The 23,356-nt window shown below is 44.5% G+C and overlaps 1 protein-coding gene across 1 annotated transcript; it reads right to left on the reverse strand.

The window, feature by feature from the left end:
- Nucleotides 1-3,289: 3,289 nt before the first annotated feature.
- ZNF596 (zinc finger protein 596) lies at nucleotides 3,290-6,427 on the reverse strand. Its single transcript, XM_070781319.1, is given in 4 exon segments — nucleotides 3,290-3,340; nucleotides 3,342-4,102; nucleotides 6,169-6,295; nucleotides 6,416-6,427. Coding segments are annotated over 4 exon segments (951 nt in total).
- Nucleotides 6,428-23,356: the final 16,929 nt, after the last annotated feature.

Consider the following 23,356-nt stretch of genomic DNA (forward strand, 5'->3'; position numbering starts at 1 on the left):
GGCTATAGTCCATGGGGTCGCAGAGTCGGACACGACTGAGTAACAGACACACACACATTCCTCTTTTTTATTTGGGAGAGTTTTCCACGTGCCTCCCTAACTCAAGGACTTGCCACTTCCAAAGGACCTTGCTGTGCTGACCCGCTGATTTAATGAGATAGAGTACCCGCTCCTTCCCTACAAAAGCCCTACAGTAGAAAATGCACCAGCTGAAGGACTTATATTTTGAAGGGAAAAAAATAGAGGGGGGTGACCCTCTAAATCAAGTGAAGCTACAAAACATAGTTATTTTTTCATTTACCAAAATAAAACTGCAGAGTCAGACATCTTTGATTCTTCCCTATGGTTTGGATGCAGTTCTTAAAAAAAAATGCTTTATTTTATTGAAGGTAGTGTATTTGGCTTCCCTGATGGCTCAGTGGTAAAGAATATGCTTGCAGTGCAGGAGACACAGCAGACTCTGATTCAGTCCCGGGTGTGGAAGATCCTCTGGAGAAGGAAATGGCAACCCACTCCAGTATTCTTGCCTGAAAATCCCGAAGGACAGAGGAGCCTGGTGGGGTACAGTCCAGGAGGGTCCAAACAGTTGGACATGACTTAACAACTGAACAGCAATGTTTATTTATCCCAAGAGGCTTCCCTCCTAGTTTTCCACTCACTTTTCAATGCATTTCTGGATTTCCCATCAGAATTTTGAATTCTGATCTTCTAGGTCTGTCCCCATTTCAGAGTCTCAGTTCTGTGATACAGATTTTCAAACCCCCTGTAAACCTTTGGTGACGCTTCCCTCAGGGCGTCCCTTGTGGCTCAGCTGGTAAAGAATCCCCTGCAGTGTGGGAGACCTGGCTTCAATCCCTGGGTTGGGAAGATCCCCTGGAGAAGGGAAAGGCTACCTACTCCAGTATTCTGGTCTGGAGAACTCCATGGACTGTTTGGTCTGTGGGGTCACAAGAGTCGGACAGGACTGAGTGACCTTCACTTTCACTTTCCCTCTATATCAATACAAGGGAGCAGGTTTAAGATCTGGGTTGCCATACGTTCAGCTTCATTTTCACCAAAACCGCCTTGTTAAAAGGCCCACTCCCTTTGGCTCACTACTACCTCCCCTTTTATTGGCTTCCAGTCCTCAAAACCTCCTTTTCCTGGTTGTCCAAAATGAAACCTGTCCAAAAGGAGTATGTCATAATGTGTTCACATCGGGAGCAGGACTCTCCTCTAGAAAAGAGATAGAAAATTGAAGTCACTTACAGAATTTGGAATTGGGAGGAAAGGAATCATTGTGGTATTCCATACTTTCCTCAGTGTTTCAAGTTTTGGAAAAAAAGAATGTTTCTCTGAATTCCTAAGTATTATTGGAGGCATAAAATATGTATCCTAGTTTCATATGTTAAGAAAGAATCCAATGATTTAGAGGTTTGGAGGAGGGTCGTTCTCCTGGGACAGCAGCAGTTTGAACAGGAGCTACAGTGAATGTCTTCCGCCCTGAAGCTATGGGAGGGTTTTTGTGAGGAAAAGGATATGGATATGTGTCAAAGGATAACTTTTCAAGTCCTACAGACAAGGTGGGGAGATCTGCTTTGTGACAACATTTTTTGGGGAGGAAAAGTACATTGCGCTAATTATTATTTTTTTTTTTTTTGCGCTAATTATTTTAAAAACCTGCTTGTGTGATGGCTGGTAGTTTACACATTTTATATTCCTGCAGATTTATTCCATGAGCTTGTCCTGTTTAGTGAGACAACTGTGTGCATAATTCAGGAATTAGCTGAGTAAATTAGTATGATCATGGAAGGAACCCTCCATCCACTTGGCACAGTTCTGAGGCTTTGGTACAGAATAACAGAGATTTCTGAGGTCTTGGAGGGCAGAGATGTCTGTCTCTTGAGCCCCGGGTGGTTTCCATCTGCAGACATAGGTTTAAGGGCCTCAAATAACGTAGGACCAGATGTCTCTGAGGCTCCCCAAGGACCTTGCCTGAGCAGGTTGTGACATTCTGGGAAACCTGGCCAGTGGAGCTGAAGATTAGAGCTGTGTCACCCACCAGGACCTGAAGGGGTAGATGGGGGGTATGTTGGAATGAGTGGATCTGAGTTGTGAGGAAAGAGCAATGGAGAAAAGGGGACTCAGAGAGTGGGGCTGAGTCTCCGCCCACTTTTGCAGAGTGCAGACCTGCACCCCTGTGCTAAGTCTCTTCTGTCATGTCCGAGTCTGCAACCCTGTGGACTGTAGCCCACCTGGTTCCTCTGTCCATGGGGATTCTTCAGGCAAGAATACTGGAGTGGGTTGTGATGCCCTCCTCTAGGGGGTCTTCCTGACTCAGGCATCTACCTGCCCTGGCAGCCGGGTTCTTTACCACCAGTGCCACCTCCCAGCCCATCCCTGTGTTTGCAGGGGCCCAAGGAAACCAGACAGCAACACTAAGCTCCTTTAGCCACAGACTTTATTGTTTGAATATTTTCCACTATGACTTTTTTGGACAGACTTTAATTTTACAAAAACCTACATTCCATGTCGCTGGGTCACTTCACTCTCCATTTGATACCACATTTTCATGAAGAGGTATTTCCCCCAATCACAAACTGCCTGACTGTTACAGGATTCTTATAGGATTCTCCCTCCCACACAGTATCTTTTTTTTTTCTGATATGAAATCTAGCTGTAGATTCACTTTTGATTTTAGGATTGCTGCATCCTCAGTGTGAGAATTTAATGTTGACTGAGAAATGAAAGTGATCCCTGAAGTCTTCCTTTCTGTCATGACCCTGAGAGTGTGTTCTATAGACTGAGCATGTGTGAACCAGAGGGGTTGCTCTATGGAGAAAGAATTTCTCATACCTTTCCAGGAAATAACTTCTGTAGGATGAATTATTTAAAAGTATGCTTGGTGTTGCTCAACCTACTTTGGTATCTTTCAAGAGTCTTCATCTTTGTTCTTGTGTTTATTTTTTTTTCAAGGTTTCTTGTGCACATCAACTGAATGGTTGTCAACAGTTATCACAGTCTTAGTGGTTCTCTCCGTGGAGTTGGTTCACATAGATCAATAATTATCGAAGAAGTAGAAGGGGTTGCTTATCCTCTGCTCATGTCCTCTAAGGTCTTTAGAGTTGGGGGCTGTTGCTGGAAACACCCATATTGTGTTTGTAGAGTGAGTTCTGTTAAGTTACACGAGGTCAGGCTAATGACTAAAGGCTTAGTCACAGAGAAAGCACATGTGTGGATCCACATCCACAGGCAGTGCCTGTCTGGACTGCATAGCACAATGCCTGAAGGAACCTCCACATTGATTATGTCACCTCAGGTCAGAACATCTACTGAGGGTCCTACTGGTTTTCTCTCCTGTGCTGGGTTCCCTTGTGTCGTCTAAGGGAAGAGGCACGAGTGAAGTGTTCTCCACAGAGCTGACATTCATAGGGCTTCTCTCCACTGTGGGTTCTCTCATGTTCCCTCAGCTTAGCATATTTATTGAAGGCCTTCCTACACACAGAGCATACATGTGGTTTCTCTTTAATGTGGATTCTTTTGTGCACATGAAGCCCCGAACTATGAGTAAAGGCCTTCCCACACTCAAGACATACATGTGGCTTCTCTCCAGTGTGGACTTTCTTATGTGAACTAAGGCCAGAGCTTTGAAGAAAGGCTTTGCCGCACTGATGACATTCATATCTCTTCTCTCCTGTGTGAGTTCTCTCATGTTGTTTCAAGGAGGACTTTTGATTGAAGACTTTCCCACACAGATGACATTTGAATGGTTTCTCTCCAGTGTGAATCATGCTGTGTCTCCTGAGGCTAGCACATCTACTAAAGGCTTTTCCACACTGATGACATTCATAGGGCTTCTCTCCTGTGTGAGTTTTCTCATGTACTTTCAGGGAGAATCTTTGATTGAAGACTTTCTCACACAGTTGACATTTGAATGGTTTCTCTCCAGTGTGAATCATCTTATGTCTGCTAAGGCTAGAGCATCTATTAAAAACTTTCCCACACAGAGCACATTCACATGATTTACGTCTAGTGTGAATATGACCCTGTCCATTGAGGAATGACCCTTGACTAAGTGATTTTCCATGCTGTTTGCTGACATTATGTTTGCTTCTGAAGGGAACTATTGAATATTGAAGTGAAGATGTAGGAGTAACTTCGTCTCCCAAATCAGCACATTCAGCAGGATCCCCTTGTGGGTGAGAAACCTGCTTTGAGGGGAGGAGATATGAGGCTGTTACTGGTTTGCCCATGTCCAGGTAGACACTCATTGTCTACATATTCACCCTAGAGCATCAGCCGATAATAGTCTCCTGTTAAAGTGTCTCCAGTGTTGGCTGCAAACACATGTTGTTATTCCCGTGCAGGCACAAACATTCTCTTTTCTAGTTTCCTGACCCCAGATATCACATTAATTTTGAAGATTTCATTGTGTTTTAAAGACTATAAGATGAGCAATATTTTAGCAACTGACTTTTTTTTCTTATATTATGGTTTTGAGCTCATACTATCTTATTAATTAGTTTCAGATATCTAAAAATTTGCCTGGAAAAAGCTCAATTTCAACTTACATACAGGAAACTGTGCTCAGTTACCAACTTATCTCATCACTAGGTCATTCAGTTGCTGCCTGGGCTTCTCACCCATGAAACGTACCATTGTCCTTACTGGGGATGTGTGCTTCCAGTAGACACTTTGCATTAATGTCACTTCTTGTTGTCTAAAGAGACTTTCACTGCCTACAGAAATGGAAAAAATGTATAGATTTTAGAATGGCATTAGAGAAATAAAAACATAGATAAATACCAAGGTCTGTGTGCCTGTGTTTCAAAAATTGGTACTTAGATGGAGAAACTGTGTATAACAAAGAGATCATGAGGTAGTAGAAATACTTTAAAGGTAATTGTCTAGGAGCTTCCCTGGTGGTGCAGGGGTTAAGATTTCACCTTCCAGTGCAGGGAGTGTGGGCTTGATCCCTGATAGGGGAGCTGAGATCCCACATGTCTTGTGACTGAAAAACCAAATCATAAAACTGGAGAAATATTCTAACAAATTCAATAAAGACTTTAAAATGGTCCATATTAAAAAAAAATTATTTTTTTTTTTTAAGAGTCATTGTCTATTATGATGGAAAAAACATTAAATGGGAGGATCAGGACAAGAATCACTATGTAGAAGTTTTAAGTTCAGAAAGCCCACAGCACTTTTTCCCTGAAAGAAGAGCAAGTGGCTGGAAGGAAGTAATATGAATTGTGGTGATAGATGCACAGGATGATAACAATGTGAGGAATATGCCCAAATGTCCTCACTTCCATTTTAGGATATGTCCCTCACTTCACTTTCATTTGGTATCTCCAAGGATGCTCACCTGGACTCTGACCTTGGAGGCCTCCTGCTGCTTGTGTCCACAACTCTTTCCCTTGTTCCAGTTGGAAAACCACATCTGATTTGCTGATCTGATAGCCTGTTTGATTAAAAAAAAAAAAAGCTGTGGATTTTGAGTCCAGGCTAATTACTCTTTGCTGTGCTCAAAACAGGTAAGGTACTGAGGAAAGTAAAGAGATAATTGAAGGTCAGTGCAGGCAGAAACATCTTTACCAGACAGAACAGTGAAGGTCCTTCAATGGATCAGGAGGAAACCCAGAGCAGCAGCAAGAACAGTGAGGCTGTCTAAGGCTGATGCCCGTGCACCAGTTCAGAGAGAGTCCACAGAATCTTTTCCAAATGGGAAAGATCAAAAGACTCTACAGTGGGCTGAATATTTCTGTCAAACAGGATCCAGTAATGATTCACCTTACAGGAAGAATCAAAATTATGTCATATACAGACATGAATATGACATATACATGTACTCTGGTCTCAAGCCTTCATGCAGTGACAGGAACAAAAGAATTATTTAAAAAAATATTTCATCCTTTATCCTACTATTTATGTATTACAATATCCATTGAATCCTCAGCTCTGTTCTGAATGTTGACACTGAGTAGCAACAAAGATATGAAACCTGGCCAAGATAACCCTTCCATGTGGTAATAAAAAGTACCTGGAAAGGAACAGCTTCCTTTTATATAGTTATGAGAACTAGCAGAGAATCAGGAAGCAGCTGGAGTGGGACACAGGATAGCTTGTTCAGTGAGTGAATGAACAGAATGGACACAGGTGCAGGCACATCCCTGTTGACAGACTCACCTACAGAGACCAGGTGGGTGACAGTTTCCAGCATCACATTTCTAAACAGGTTTTTCTGGGACTTGTCCAGCAGGCTCCACTCTTCCTGGGTGAAGTCGATGGCTACATCTCCAAATGTCACTGATTCCTAAAACATCAGGGATATTCTGGTTTAGACAGAACAACCCTACCGCTGTCCAGAGTGGGCGGCTGAGCTGAGGAAGGATGGGGACTGGGTGCAGCTTCAGGAGGAAGCATCACTACTCACCAGGGGCTCCATCCTTAAGCTCAGTCACCGGGAGCCTTTCTCGGGATCTCACTCACAGCCGATCAAGCACTAGGCAGGCCAACCTGAGGATGGAGAAGAAGCCATGAGAAATTACTGCTGTGCTTCCAGACCCACCTGAATTCAAGCCCCAACCTTCACCTGGGTGTAGCCCCAGCCCAGCACTCGGAAACCGGTGGTGTGTCCAGGGAATATTATGCAGCTTCTTCTCTCCCAGATCCCATGTGAAGAGCTAGAGCTGCGGTTGCTAACACAAAAAGTCCGAGTCTGCAAATAAGAACGTGCTAAGCATTGACTTTGTGTTCATCAGCCCGTGGCACCCAGAATCGCTCAGTGTCCTCCCTGATTCCCACCATCAGGGACCCTGACTCTCGCCAGAGAGGATGGTGGTTTATTGCTGTAGGTAAGCACTCTGGAAGCCCCTAGATCATCTCCTGCCTTATGTGCCCACAGTGCTTCTGCAACAGCCCTGGCAGTCCTCTGGAAACACACTGCCTTCCAGTTCTCCCTCAGCCCTAAGGTTAGGTCTGTCCTCCATGGATATGGATATCAATTACCCTAGGACCTCTTTTAGGATGGAGTTAAATGGAGGACTTCTTCGATTTGGAGGAACCATAGCACCCATCCTGCCAACCCCGTCCTTAACGTCCCTGCACCAGGAAGCAGCAGAAGTCCAGGAGTCACAGTGTTACTGTCAGACCGTCTCAATCCTCCTGCTTGAGGATGGTCAGAAATACGGAGGTTTAGAAGGAAATTGCTTTACTTACCAATTTACAATGGACACCCAGAGGTTCCAAAATCTTGAATATATGACAGGGTTACACTAGAGGAAGGAGCAGCTGTCATTTAATTTTGCTCAGTCTGTGTCTTGTGATCAAATACCTTTAGCCTAACAAAGATCAATAGGTTCTGTAAGATGACTTCTAACAACAATAATCAGAAGAAACTCCTGTTATTTCTTTGTATTTATCGCTTAGTTTGGGGGGAACCTCTCCATATATCCAAAGTAGATCCCCTCACCACATCCCCTCTATCTTGAAACAGAAATCTCCCTGGAGATATTTGCTCTCAATCTTCTGCTCTCCGGTCCTCCCTTTGAAACCAAAATGAAAGCCTAGGGATCATTTCCTATCAGAAATGAATTCCTGGATCCATGCCTCTGCTCACTGTGGAGAGAAATCTAGTGTCCAGGACAAAACACAAATCCCAAAATCCACTCAAGGAAAAGTGACTGGATTAGTGATTAGAGTATGCAGAGAACCTGGGGAAACCCAAGCTGGGAGGGACTGTTCAGGAAAACCAATCAAGACTTGACCCTGGATTGCCTTTGGTTTCGATTCAACTTAAGACAATTTCGAAAGTGAAGTGAAGTGTTCTTTTTCACTCTTAGAATATTTCTTCTACTGATAATAGGAATAGGTAAATTACTATGATATCCAGGGAAACCCCAGGCATATGTAACAGGCTGCCTACAATAGAAAGAAGATGGAACCTAGGCAACTTTGGCTTGTTCAGCTTAGATGTCATAAGAATCAAAGGAGGTTAATATATATTAATTTTTTGGAAGAATTTAAGTATTTCAAGTGATTTATTCCATCTTGAGATAATTATTTCAACATAAAAATAGATCTCAAGACACATAAATAAAGTGAGGAAAATCACCTGATGAAATCCATTAAAGGAAATTAATTCAGAGAAGCAGAAAATGAAAACTTAGAAGATAATCACCTAAATATTTAGAAACAAATATTTAAAAACATCAGATGTAGATCAATGACCAATAAAACTTTTCAAGACGAAGGACACTGTATCTGCATTGTGTGATACAGAAAGTGTCACACACGTGGGATGAAGTTTGGCTGGCAGTACCAATGACTGAAATTTAGCTATTTAATTGGATTAATTTAAATGTTCAAGCCACATGGTACTGTATTTGAAAGCACAAGATTAGGATCTTAGGTTAGGTGGATAAATAGATTCAAGACAGAAATGTTGGAGCTGAAAAAAGGGATGTGAACAGTCAAAGGTTGGAATGAGAGTGGCAGAGAAAATGTTGACACAGTACGATTCAGAGACTATGATGTGTCTAGAGACAGATAAGACATAACATTAAAGGAAGGAAGCACAGTCCTTTCTCACAGTTTGGAGCACTCACCAAAATCCTGAATTGGAGGAGCGGGTCAAGCCAAATGGATTCTGAGGATTCCATAGCAAGCAACTGATTCCTCTTCCTCCAACCTCCTAAATGGTCCAGCTTCTCTGAACAAATGCCTCCCTCTGTCTGTTTGACTTCCTTTTAAACCTGAATAGCAGTTTATAACCCAACCTGATCCACCCTATCAAGATCCTGAGCTTGATAGGGTTTCAGTCTGTGAACCGGTTTGAAAGTCTGGATTTTCCAGATTAATCAAAATTGTAACCCACACCCAGTGTTGGAAGAGCAAAGATGTAATGACATTGTCCAGGGACAGTGAGAAAATCCATCGTTCTCTTCTTCATTCATAAAAAGTTTTGAGTGCATTCTCTGTACTGTCTTCAAAAAACAGGGCATCAGACACACTGGGATTCTGTGGAAATGAAGCTGGGGTTCCCTGGGAGAAATTTGGAATTAAAAATGAAGTGCAAGATGAAGAACTATGAACATTTGAAATATAAATAATGAGGTGACAGCATAAAATCTATTGCTGGGCGGCAGAGTGTGACTTTTAAAGTACTGACAACACAGTACCTTCAAGAACATGTTAAAAATCTATTAACTGTGTAAAGAAAATGGGAAGACAACTTTATACTTTGCTTCTTGGTTAGTAGGAAAATCCATACAAGTGTTCCTACACGGTAAACTATCATAAGTAATTTTATTTCCATTGTATGCACAGCTGATTTAAATATTTGAGTGGAAATCTTATGGATGTGGAGATGGCTCTTTAAGCTTAAAATTCCTGGTTCCCAAGTGGAAAAAATTTAACCAAGGGACACAGTATTTCACTGTATCCGAGGACATTTTGCTTATACCTCATACAATGCCTGGTGAGCCTATTATCTCGTGCATTTCAATTCCATCTCCCATATTCATTAAAGAATATTTCACCTGAAACTAGTATATTAAGGTAAATCCACTGTACTTCAATTTTTTAAAAAGAATATTTTAAACTTATGCCATTACCATTCAGTCTCCATGGACTCATCCTTTTCCTTTACATTCATCAGATTATGTACAGACTGTTTCCAAAATGAAATAGATAATTTTGAGTGTGGACTCTTTCTACCACAAGATTTAAAGAACTCTTGTAGGGTCATGTATTAATTATGCCATCTTCCCACTGTAACGAAAGGAATTGCCTTTCATCTAAGCTTGGGAATTTATTTCTACACTTGTGTTCTTTCCTATTTTCTCCTGGCACATTAGAATGTATGTTTTGACTCAAAACGTATATACTTTATTTTATTTTCATTTAATTTTTAAAGTATAGTTGATGAACAATATTATATTTGTTTCAGATATACAACTTAGTGATACAGTATTTTTTATACATTATACCCCTCTTGAAATGATTATAAAATATTGTGTGTATTCCCTGTGTTGTACCATATATCCTTGTAGTGTATTTATTTTATATATGGCAGTTTGTATCTCTTAATCCTTAACCCCTAACTTGCCCCTCCCACCTCCCCCTCCCAATGGTAACCACTAGTTTGTATTGTTGGAGAAGGCGATGGCACCCCACTCCAGTACCCTTGCCTGGAAAATCCCATGGATGGAGGAGCCTGGTGGGCTGCAGTCCACGGGGTCGCTAGGAGTCAGACACGACTAAGCGACTTCACTTTCACTTTTCAGTTTCATGCATTGGAGAAGGAAATGGCAACCCACTCCAGTGTTCTTGCCTGGAGAATCCCAGGGACGGGGGAGCCTGGGGGGCTGGCGTCTATGGGGTCTCACAGAGTTGGACACGACTGAAGCGACTTAGCAGTAGCAGTTTGTATTGTATACCTGTGAATCTGTTTCTGTTCTTTCTTTTTTTTTTTTTTTAGATTAACATATATGTGATAGCATACAATATTTGTCTTTCTCTGACTTATTTCACTCAGCACTGTATGCCTAGGCTCATCCCTATTGTTTCTAATGGCAAATTTCATTCTTTTCTTTTTTGCTAAGTAGTATTCCATTCTAATATATACCACATCTTCTTTATCCATTCATCTGTGGATGGACACTAAGGTTGCATCCCTGTCTTGGCTCTTACAAGTAATAATTCTGCAAATATGGAAAGTGCATTGTATCTTTTGCTGTTCTTTCCTTTTCTTCAGATATGTACCCTGGAGTGGAATCACCTTTGTTCCTTGAGGGTTTTGACAGATGATTTTTCTTCTGAAAATATTATGTGGTTTAATATTTTCTGTCAAGTATGTATAATGAGCTTTGTGTTGCCCCCCAAGTTCATATGTTGAAGCGGGAACACTCAGTGCATCAGAAGGTGACTTTACCTGGTGAGCCTGCAGTGAGAGCCAGGATTAGATTAAAGTGATGGCCTTCTGGTGGGGCCCTAATCCAATCTCATCTGTGCCCTTAGAAGCACGAGAAGACACCAGGGGTCTGAGCAAGAGGAACGGCCGTGTGAGGACACAGTGAGTTGATTCGTGTCAGCTGTACATGGACACAGGCCTCTGGGACAAACAAACCCATCTGTGCCTTGATCTGGGAAATTCTGGCTCCAGGAAACCTTGATGGAAACTAATGGGAAACGCCAGACTAGAGTAGGAGGGAATGTGCTATTTCACATTAAAGACTTCAGAACACATTTTCCATGTCTTTTGTCCATTCCCTCAGGAGGCAGAGACTTAACATAGAGCTCTTCTCGGGGATTTCATGAGACCAGAATGTGGTCAGTGAGGATGAAGGGCTTAGGAATTCCTTGAAAAGAACTTCAAGATGCTGTATGCATCTAATGTCTATATAATGTCAGCCTATGTACATTCTTTCTCATTCTTCATTTGTCATGAGTTCTATTTCACACAGCTTGAAATGATATATAAATTCAAATAAGTTTTTAAAAACATGTTATCTCATTCTTTTTCAATTTTTTGAAATATATTGTCATTACACATTTTTTTTTGTTATCTTTCTTCCCTGGGCTATTTAAATGATTATTTTTGTTTTGAAAGTAGGAAATTGTTGAACCCCTCTTTGCTTACTCTAAATATTTTGGGGCAAGTATGGCTAAAAAGCTGTGTGCCATCACCTGGGCGGATGGAGGACCATCTTCTCACAGCTGACAGCACGTGTTCTGATGGAGCCCAGATCTGTGCCATCTCACTAAAATTGTCCTGTGTCCTAAACCCCTGCCTCCTGGAGGCACAGGCCCAAGAATATCAGCCCACCCAATCCCAATAATTCCAATCTCACCTGGCTTCTGTGACAGACTCCTCTCTACTCCTGTGATGCTCAGAGGATCCCATAAAATACAGCATTTCTCAGGCCCATTCAGAGCCTTTGAAATGAGAAAGTTGAAGATCAGACGATGTTTTGTTTTGTGAGAATCTAAGAATGTAATGAGGAGGATTTAGATCCTGAGACAAGGGCGTAAAAGGAATAGGCTGTGACCCAGGTCACAGAGAAAGACCGTGTCAGAAGTTTTGGGAGGTCTGGGCACGGCCCCAGCGTGCCAGCCGTCTCCCTGATAGTTTCATCCCCTTGCGCCTTCAGCCAGCAGCCCCCTGCCCCTGAGGTGCAGGGCTCTGCAGAATGAGGACATTCCCCCAACCGTTGCTCTGCAGGAAGGAAGGAGCACAGTTTGCTCTTCCAAGGAAGTCCTCTCCACGTGGCTCAGTGGCTGTTCTTGGACCTACTCGGGTCTTTTCCTGCTGGAGAAGAGAGGCAGCCGGTGAGGTGGGTGTTCTCTGCCCACCACCTCCAGTGCTTCTCAAACCCTGCTGCTCATTTGATGACCTCAGAGCAGCGGCCTGATTCTGTATTTTTATAAGGTCTTCCGAAGCTCTTTCCCTCAATTACAAAATCTATCTTGAGTAAAAATAATATTCAGATCCTCTTCAAGACATAGAGGTAAAAACCACATAAAACATGTCTTATATGGTAGAACTTTATTAAAATTTAAAGAAAATTTTTTATTCTATGGTAAATTTTATAAAATTTTTGAGACACATTATATCAATCCAGGAAAAATTATCATTAAAAAGGGGAAGGTGGGGACATTAGGGCACAGGAAGGCCCTGCTAGGGCTGAGTTCAGGGCCTGCCTGCCACAAAATGCTCTTTCTACATCTCTTGATATGATTGTATAGTTTTTCTTGTTTATTCTATAAATATAGAAAAAATTTAAATAAAGCTTTATAGTAACACCCCTGGTGGCTCAGAGGGTAAAGAATCTTCCTGCTACAGGAGACTCAGGTTTGATACCTCGATCAGGAAGATCCCTTGGAGGAGGGCATGGCAACCCACTCCAGTATTCTTCCCTGGAGAATCCCCATGGACAGTGGAGCCTGGTGGGCTACAGTCCATGGGGTTGCAAGAGTCAGATATGACTGAGCAACTACCACTAATAAAACATAATAAGCACAGCCATGGGAAGGTCCCCCACCATGATTTACAGTGAAAGACTCCACAGAGTCCATGAGTCTCATCTCAGGACAAGGCACTGCTGACCTTCTGCAGAGCAGAGTCCGGCCCTTTAGGCAGGTTCCAAATGTTCAGATACAGATACTACCATCCAACACAGACACTACCATCATCAACTACAGATACTACCATCACTTCCTATCTACCCAATGGTTAAAGTCACTCCTAGAATTTGCCTCCATTACTTCTAATAGATTGAGGTTGACAGCTTGCCATTCGGTTGGATGAGTGCCATGGGACAGACTCGGATTCCATGAGGAGACAGGGCAGTGTGTGCAGCTGTGTGTCCCCAGGGTGGTCCGGTCCCACTGCTGTCTCGCCCACCAGGGTGGGGAGTCCTGCTGCACCGGGAACAGCCACTCCCTCTAACACCCAGCCCACCCGCCAGAGTCACAGTCAAGTCAGGGCACCGGGCGCTGGAGGACGAGTCTCAGTTGCCACTGGAGTCTTCGTCCCAGTCACTCTCTTCGGAGGAAGAAGACACCTGGAGGTCATCGTAGAGGACGCTCCGGGGCCCGGGGACAGCTTGTTCCTCGGGCTCCTGGTCAACGGACGGGCTCTGAGCAGGAGGGGCTGGCTGCTCCGCAGGCAGCGGAGACGGGGGTGCAGTGTACCTGCAGCTCCAGCAGCCTTCGCCATCTCTCAAGAAGAGCATCCTGAGAGGCTGGGCCGGGACGCGGATGATGGGCGGGGGGTGGGCTGCAGAGACGGCGCCCACGCTCCTGGAAGGAGATCTGTCCGCTGGAGGTCCAAGCGTTGCCCCTGGGCAGGTGTCTCCCTGGATACACGGGCGGCCACTCTCGGTCCACGTCCAGCTGTGCTGGGTGGAGGAGGGAGATTCAGGAAGGCCCCCAGATCTGCTGTCGGAGTGCTCTGCTGAGGGGTCTGGACGGGGCTGAGTCTAGGTTTCTTTGGGGGGTTCACACGTGTCAGGGTGGGGATCTGAGCACATCTCTTGCCTGGAGCCTCAATGTGGCCCTTGGAGGCCGGGGCCAAATTCCTGCTGATGAGAGCCACTGTGGGGAGGCTGGATTTCACATCATCTCTCCTCGTTGGTGACCCTCTTGGGTGATCTGGATGCTGGAGGGATTTCCTCTTGGATGTGTGGATAAGCAGGGGCATGTTTGGGTGCTGTAAGACAAGACCACACAGAGAGGCCAGGTGTGAGAATCTTCTCTCCATCCAGTAAAACACCTCACAGGCATTAGTTTACATGATAAGATCCTCAACATCAGGTTTGCTCATAAAAAAAGAAAATTACAGTATGACGTTGATACATTTATAGATCAAATAGGTAAATGGAAATGTTATAAAAATATATCTTGTTAAGCAAGGGGAAACAAGATTTTGGTACACACTCTTAGGACTGTACACAGCTTGGTGTTTTGCAGGCACTATGATGGCAAAATGACTTTTCATGGTCATGGAGGATGAATCACAATTCACAGATTCCTGTTTTAACTTCTACTATGGAAGCTACTTGGAGAAGGCAATGGTACCCCACTCCAGTACTCTTGCTTGGAAAATCCCATGGGCTGGGGTCGCTAAGAGTCGGACATGACTGAGCGACTTCACTTTCACTTTTCACTTTCATGCATTGAAGGAAATGGCAGCCCACTCCAGTGTTCTTGCCTGGAGAATCCCAGGTACCGGGGAGCCTGGTGGGCTGCCGTCTATGGGGGTCCCACAGAGTCGGACATGACTGAAGTGACTTAGCATAGCATAGCATAGCATGGAAGCTACTGATAAAATCACTTCCATGTCCCTGCCAGCTTTTTCTTGCCAGACATGCAAGTAAGAATGCAAAATCAAAGACAGCAAGAAAAATGGCATCTGAAAAATAAATGTGACTTTGGTCAGGAAAGGACATGAATGGTTTCCTCCCACAGACAGGACTGAGGCCAGTGGATTAAAGAGGGGGCCCAGCAGAGACTGACCCTCAGGCAGAGGCCAGGCTCCGGCTCCTCCTTCCAGCTCTGCGGCTGCCGACCACAGGGCCTCCTGGGAAATCGCTGCAGGAGCTTCCTCTGCTGCTCCTCTTTCCTGCAACACAAACATGTCAAGTGTCAGAAACCCAGTGTCCTTGCCAAAGTTGGGGCCAACGGTGCTGTGGCCCAGCCCCTTTTCTAGTTTGGGAGTGACACAGGACCTGAACCCCTCTGCCTTTGTGCAGACCCCCATGTCCTTCCCCGACTCCAGAGACCCCTCCAGGGTCTCCCAGGAAGTCCTGTCTCTTCATCTCTATGGCTTCGGGGCCAGTCAGCTGCAAAGTTGTGTGTGTTCCCCACTCTCCTTAGTGACTTCGGGGCCTAGAGTGAGCCCCCAAGTGTGGCCTCTGAGGACAAGGCTCCTGTCTCTGTCTGCCCAGTTTCCCTGTCCCTTCTAGAGATGACTCAGCTCAGTGTCGACAAGGAGAGGAACCGTCTCCAGATTGCAGCCCAGACCTTGGGTCCCACCTCCCCGCCACTCACCTCTGCCTTTCCTCCTCCTCTCTCTCAGCCGTGTTAGGGGTCCCTGGGGTCGGTGGGTCCTGCAGCTTCCACGCCAGGTTCTCCTTACCGAATCTGGACCCCAAGGGCAGGGGGACCAGCGCCCCTTGCCAGCACTTCATGGGGCACCTGAGGCTCCTTGCTGTGTGCCCAAAGGCTCCACAGTCCTTACACTTCACCTGTGGGTGGAGGAGAACCAGGTCAGTGAGTCAGCAGAAGCCACAGGCACGAGGCCAAAGGGAGTGCAAGGATGGATGGAGAGCGTTGCATGCTGGTTCTGGAGAAAGGACGCGGTCCCTCAGGTGCCGGGGTAGTTACAATATTGTGGTTCCCAAAGCCCTCATCAGGAGCATCAGAGGAGGAGGGGCTGGCGGTCTAAGGTGAACAGTAAGAGCCCCATTGAAAGATCTGGATGAAGCCAGGGCAGACATAACCCCGAGGAGCCCCGATGGTTCCTCCCAGGCTCTGAGTGGCCCGATCTGCTGGGGAGGGAGGTCGAGGGAGCTATCTTTGGATTCGAATGCACTAGTGAGTTATGGACCCAGAATATTCCAGGTCTAAACCCTGTCTCCACAGTCCATGCCACCCACAGATTCCCTGCAGGTCCAAGCCTCCACTCACCATGGAGTCTTTCTCCTGTAGTGGGGGAGCCATCTGCCTCCCAGGTCCTGGGTTTTGCTTCCTCACTTTCTGGTCTTGAAAGAGTCGGCAGGCTTTCAGCCATCCATAATGACCAGCCATCTTCCACACCTACTGGAGGTTCTCCTGAATCTTAATTTTTGGTTCACCTCTGTGAAAAGAAAAAAAAAAAACAAAAACTGTCAAATTGATGCAGAGACACAGAGACATCCCTGCCCTATTGACCCTAAATGGAGATCATGACATCGCGACCAGGTTTCTGACAATTTGACTTCTCCTGCCCAGATCTTTCTCGTCACAGAAAGTGAAGAAGAACTAAAGAGCCTCTTGATGAAAGTGGAAGAAAAGAATGAAAAAGTTGGCTTAAAACTCAACATTCAGAAAACTAAGATCATAGTAAATGGATAGGGAAACAGTGACAGGCTTTATTTTTTGGGGCTCCAAAATCACTGGAGATGGTGACTGCAGCCATGAAATGAAAAGACGCTTGTTCCTTGGAAGAAAAGCTATGACCAATTTAGACAGCATATTAAAAAGCAGACATTCCTTTGCTGACAAAGGTCCATCTAGTAAAGGCTATGGTTTTTCCAGTAGTCATGTATGGATGTGAGAGTTGGACTGTAAACAAAGGCAAATACCGAAGGATTGATGCTTTTGAACTGTGGTTGGAGAGGACTCTTGAGAGTCCCTTGGACTACAAGGAGATCCAACCAGTCCATCCTAAAGGAAATCCTGAATATTCACTGGAAGGACTGATGTTGAAGCTGAAATTTCAATACTTTGGGCGCTGATGTGAAGAACTGACTCACTTGAAAAGACCCTGATGCTGGGCAAGATTGAAGCCGAGAGGAGAAGGGGATGACAGAGGATGAGATGGTTGGATGGCATCACCGATTCGATGGACATGAGTTTGAGTAAGCTCCCGGAGTTGGTGATGGACAGGGAAGCCTGGTGTGCTTCAGTCCATGGAGTGGCAAAGAGTCCGACATGACAGTGACTGAACTGAACTGAGGGAGGAAGCTTCAGGGGAGAGGGCAGGATAGTCACGGTGGTCAAATGTGTCGTGGCAGTGAGAGAGGAAAATCTGGGTGGTGAGCATGAATAAGGTTCAAAAGCTGAAATGTGATAATGTACAAAAGGGCAGAGTCGCTGCCGTCAGCATAACATGAGGTAGCCAGCAGTAGCTTGCCCGCCAGAAGAATAAGAAAAGGCAGAGCAGCTCAGTTAAGGGAAAGCACTGAGCTGCTGGGGCGATTGTCCCCCAAGCAGAGGGACATGCAGATCACACAGCAGAAGCTGAGAAAGGCAAAAGGGAAGGGGGAAGCCAAGTAGCTGTGGGGCTTCGTGTGCAACCCTCTTGCCTTGGCCTGTGCGCCTGAAGCCAGTGCCCCCACGCTGGGGTTTCCTGCCACAGGGCTCCCGGGCCCCAGGACCCATGGCGTTCCCTTTGCCCTGAATCTGCAGCGGGTCCCTTTTGTGCTTCCTTCCCCTCAGGTAGCCTCTCTTCCTTTTGGCCACTCCTAGAGGGTGAGGGGGTTATCCTTTCCTAGTCTTTTCTATTCCTGTGTGGTTCACCCCAAAGTTTTAAAATTAGCTTTGTAATTGCAAAAAAAAAAAAAAGTACAAATGAAACATCTAATATTAACATCAATGTTTACTCAATTTAAAAAATAAAATTATAAATTTAAAGACACCTTACCCTCTTGCCTGGCCAAACCACTACATAAGTTTACTATGGACTTTTTTTCTGAGCGATATGCTGAACACCAGGTTTAAAAAGCAAACCATCTTAAAATCCAGTTGTGCACCTCATCTCTGTAGGAGATGATTAGAGAGGTGGGGGAGGAATGCCCTCACTGAGGGAGATGCAGCTTTGAAGGTGGCTGAGGACCAGTCAAGAAGGAATGTCCCTTTCCCAGCTGACCTGAGGCTGCTCCAAGGTCGCATGAGCTTGTTGAGAATTTCTGAGCCAAGTGACATCATCTATTCCCTTTGGTCTAACCACATCTGAAGACATGTGAAGAGAAAGAAATTATTCAGAATTTCCCTCATGTGTGGAACACAAAAGACAAACAAAAAGAAAACAAGAAAAAAGAATTTTAAAGAAGACAATGTTGATATGATAGCAAATACAAAGATACACAGACCTGAGTAAAGGAAATCAGAAGAGGAACCTCAAAGAAAATGGGGCAGCAAATAGTAACAGAGGAAAACTGCAGTTTTTGGTGCTGAGAAGGTGTGTGGTTCACAGAAGCTGAGATGTATGGCGATGCACATAAAACTTCACTAAAGTTATAATGGGATAATACCAAAACTTAAAACAAGTAAAATAAAATTCAAAAGAAATTACAGAATCGATCCCAGGCTGCCTAAAGCCACATCACTACATGATTTCTCTCTTGTCCCATTTCCCTGAGGGACAGGCCAAACACCAAATTTAAACCACACAACCTGAAATTCAGCTGTGAGCCTCTAGTCTGTCAGCAGATGCTCAGAATCATGAGTGCTGGACACTCGAGCTGAGGAGATGCAGCTTCCAGGGTGGCTGAGGAGGGTCAGAGGGGAAATTTCCCTTTCCTGCTGACTTGATACTCCCCAAAGGTCACATGACCTTGATGAGGTTTTCTTTCCTTTTTTTTTTTTTTTTTTGATGAGGTTTTCTTAACCAATCAACGTTATGTAGGCTATAGTTCAGGGGGGTCACAAGGAGTCCGACACAATTGAGCGACTGAACAGCAAACCTAACCCTGTATCTCTCAGTGTCTTGAAGACCCATTTAGAATAGAGAAATATCTTGTGAATTCACTTCGATGTGGAACACTAAACACAAATTTCAAAAGCAAATAAGTCAAAACAAAAAGAAAGGAAAGCAAATGACACAAAAGCGAACATTCTCACAGAACAGAGTAGGGCATGTCAGAGGATAGTGGTAAGGGGATGGCCGAGGAGTGACACGGGTCCACAGGATGGTCACAAAACACCCAAGTTGTTGGTGCTCACCAATTGTATGATCTACTGGAACTGAAATATATTTGTGTACATGTAAAACTTATCTAACATTTTCACTGAATGATACCCAGAAAAATAATTAAATTAAAAAATTAAAATATTCATGCCCATGGCCTAGATTACACTGGTACCTATTTTGTCTAATATCCCATTTCTCTGATGGACAAACTGAACATCAAATTTAAATCAACCTGAGCCTTAGTCACATGCCTCTTACCTGTCAGTAGATGCCCAGAATGCTGGGCGCTGGGCACTCTGCACCTTTGAAGATGACCGAGGAGGGCCAGTGGGGTAACTTCCCCTTTCTGCTGCCTTTGATTCGTCCCCAAGGTTACCTGACCTTGATGAGGTTTTCCTAATCCAATCAAGGTTATATATCACCTTTGATCTAATAATGTCTTGTAGACACCTTTAGAAAACAGAAATACTGATGAATTGATTCATATATGGAACACTAAATACATGGAAAAAGAACAAATAACTAAAAAAAAATATTAAGACAGCAAATGACATGCAAATAAACACATATTCACAGAACAGAGCCGTGGATGTCAGAGGGCACCAGCCGGGGGATGGCTGATGAGTGAAATAGGTCCACAGGATGGTAAAAGTTAAAAACATTGAAGTTTTTGGTGCAGGTCAGTTTTATGGCATACTGAAATTGAAATATATTTTATATAAATAAAACATATAATATTGTAACCAAATGAATGATACTCTAGAAAAAATAATTAAGGGCTTCCATGATGGCTCAGACAGTAAAGCCTCTGTCTGCAATGCGGGAGACCTGGGTTCAATCCCTGGGTCGGGAAGACCCCCTGGAAAAGGAAATGACAACCCACTCCAGTACTCTTGCCTGGAAAGTTCCATGGGCAGAAAAATAATTACATGAAAAATTATCCATGCCTCAGTGCATAAAGCCACATGTGTACATATTTTATCTACGTCTTGTTTCTCTGGGGGATACACTGAACACCAAATAAAACCAAACAACCTGAAATCCAGCTGGGTACCTCCCATCTGTCAGTAGATACTCAGAATGGTGGGCGCTGGACTCCGTCCACTGGAGGAGATGCAGCCTCGGAGGTGACTGAGGGTCCGTGGTGGAATTTCCCTTTCTTAGCTGACTTGTTACTGCTCCAAGGTATGTGACCTTAAGATTTTCCTGACCAATCCAAGTCATATATCAACTTTGTTCCCTCTGTGTCTGAAGACAGATTAAGAGAAGAGAAACACCGTATTGACTCCACTCGTGTGAAGTAGGGAGAAACCAAGAAACAAAGAGAAAACAAGTGAAAAGAAAATTAAGGAACTAAATAAATGACACAAGAACACATACACAGACACACAGAACTGAGTGGTGGATGCAGCGGGGAATTGGCAGGTGCGAGGGCCCAAGGGTTACACAGTCACGGAGAGTAAAGGAGGGAAGGTAACGTGTTGGTGCTGAGCAGGTGCACGGTATGCAGGAGCTGAAATCCACTTGTAAACGTAAAACTCATCTAATATAACTGAATGATAGCTCAGTATAAGATAGAGATGAAATTAAAAAAATTAAAGAATCTTTACTCCATTGTCTAAAGCCACAACATTACATATTTTGACTGCTGTCCTATTTCTCTGGGGGTTTAGCTAACACCACATTTATTTCATACCAACCTGAAATCCAGCTGCACTCTTCCTACCTGTAACTAGAATCGCAGAAAAATGGGTGCTGGGCAAACTCCACTGGATGAGATAAAGCTTTCAAGGAGGCTGAGGAAGTGTCCATGTGTAAAGTCGTCTTTACAAACTGACCTTCATACTGCTCCAAGGTCACGTGACCTTGTTGAGCCATTTGTACCCACAGAATGATACGTGTCACAATAAACAGTAGAATTCACTGCTCATCACCTTAACCCAGGACTTGTTTTCCCATCTTGACCACCCCCAGAATTCCTTGCGGAAATTTTGAAAACCAGTGATGGAGTTTCTCTGTTAGGTCAGTGGATAAGAATCCTCCCGCCAAGGTGGGAGACCCAGGTTTGATCCCTGCTCTGGGAAGATCTCACGAACGACTAAGCCCCTGTGCCCACTGTTGAGCCTGTGCCCACTGTTGAGCCTGTGCCCACTGTTGAGCCCCAACTACTGAGTCCAGGCACCCTAGAGCCCAAGCTCTGTAGCAAGAGAAGCCACTGCCATGAGAAGCCCACACACTGCAATTAGAGAGAAGTTCCTGTTTGCCACAAGTGGAGAAAAAGCCCTCCCAGTGATGAAGACCCAGCAAAGCCAAAATTAAATAAAATTTTTTTAATTAAAAAAAAAAAGTCATTATGGATCAGTACCATCCTTGTGAGTGTTTCTGTGAGTGGACTCAGGCCTTGGTTGGGGAATTGTGCTGCTTTGGCAGGAACACACCTCATCCGAGTGGATATCCGGGAAGACTCTCTGGAGATATGGGTTCAATATGGATGTGTGTCAAAGGATAACTTTCCAAGTCCTGCAGACAAGAGGGGAGATTTGCCCTGTGACAACATTTTATTTGGAAAAAGACATTGTGCTAATTATTTTAAAAACATGCTTGTGTGATGACTGATAGTTTTAGGCATTTTATATTCTTGCAGATTTATTTCATGAGCTTATGTGGTGGTAACAAGGCTGGGTTCCTGTTTAGTGAGACGGCTGGGTCCAAAATTCAGGAATCAGCTGAGTAAGATAGAGAGTACAATCATGGAAGGAACTCTTCATCCACTTGGCTCAGTTCAGAGGTTTTGGGACAAAATAACAAAGAGATTTCTGAGGTCTGGAAGGGCAGAGCTGTCTGTCTCTTGAGCCCCTGGTGGTTTCCATCTGCAGACAGGTTGTGCGTGCCAGTGTGCTAAGTCGCTTAAGTTGTCTCCGACTCTTTATGACCCCATGGACTGTAGCCCGCTAGGTTCCTTTGTTTGTGGGATTTTTCAGACAAGAATACTGAAATGGGTTGCCATGCCCTCCTCCAGGGGATCTTCCCCACCCAGGGATGGAACCTGAGTCTCTTATGTCTCCTGCATTGGCAGTCAGGTTCTTTACCACTAGCGCCACCTGCCTGCAGACATAGGTTGAGCGGCTCAAATAATGTAGGACCAGATGTCTCTGAGACTCCCCCAGGATCTTGCCTGAGCAGGATCATGACATTTTGGAAACCTGGCCAGTGGAGCTGAAGATCAGGGCTGTGTCACCCCCAGGGCCTGAAGGGGTGGATGGAGTGGGGGGCCGTTGGAATGAGTGGAGCTGAGTTGTGAGGAAAGAGCAGTGGAGAAAGGGGAGACTCAGTGAGTGGGGGTGTGTCTCTGCCCACTTTTCCAGAGTGCAGACCGGCGTCCCTGTGTTTAGAGGGGCCCAAAGAAACCAGACAGCAACACTGAGCTCCTGTAGCCACTGACTTTATTGCTTGAATATTAACAACTATTATTCTATACACACATTTTAATTTCTTACAAAACTCTACATTCCACGTTGCTAGGTCTCTTCATTCTCCATTTTATGCCACATTTTCATGGAAAGGTATTTCCCTGAATCATAATCTGCCTGATTGTGTGTTTGTTGTTATGGTTGTTGTGGTCTAGTCGCTAAGTTATGAACTCATGGATCATAGACCCCCAGGTTTTTTTGTCCATGGGGTTCTCTAGGCAAGAATACTGGAGTGGGTTGCCATTTCCTTCTCCAGGGGAACTTTCCAGACCAGGGATTGAATCCATCTCTTGCACTGCAGGTGGATTCTTCACCACTCGGCCGCCTGGGAGGGCTGATTGTGTGTTACAGGTTTCTTTTGCAGGCTCCCTCTCCTACACAGGGTCATTTTTGCTGGTATGAAATCTGTAGGTCCACTGTGACTTTAGGATTGCTGCATCCTTAGTGTGATAATCTTGTGTTGACTGAGAAGTAAGTCCCCAAAGACTTCCCTTCTTCCTTCACAACACCGAGGGTGTGTCATACAGACAGCTTGTGTGGAGCAGAGTGGTTGATCTATGGAGAAAGAATTTCTCAGAACCTTCCATGAAATCACTTCGCTAGGATAAATTATTTAGAAGTATGCCCTGGTATTGCTTAACGTACTTTAGTATTTCTCAAGAGTCTTCATCTTTGTTCTTGTTTTAGTGTTTATTTTTTTCATTGAGTTTCTTGAGCACATCAAGCC

This window comes from Bos indicus, chromosome 27 (genome assembly GCF_029378745.1).
Source record: "Bos indicus isolate NIAB-ARS_2022 breed Sahiwal x Tharparkar chromosome 27, NIAB-ARS_B.indTharparkar_mat_pri_1.0, whole genome shotgun sequence".
In the NCBI taxonomy this organism is placed as follows: Eukaryota; Metazoa; Chordata; class Mammalia; order Artiodactyla; family Bovidae; genus Bos; species Bos indicus.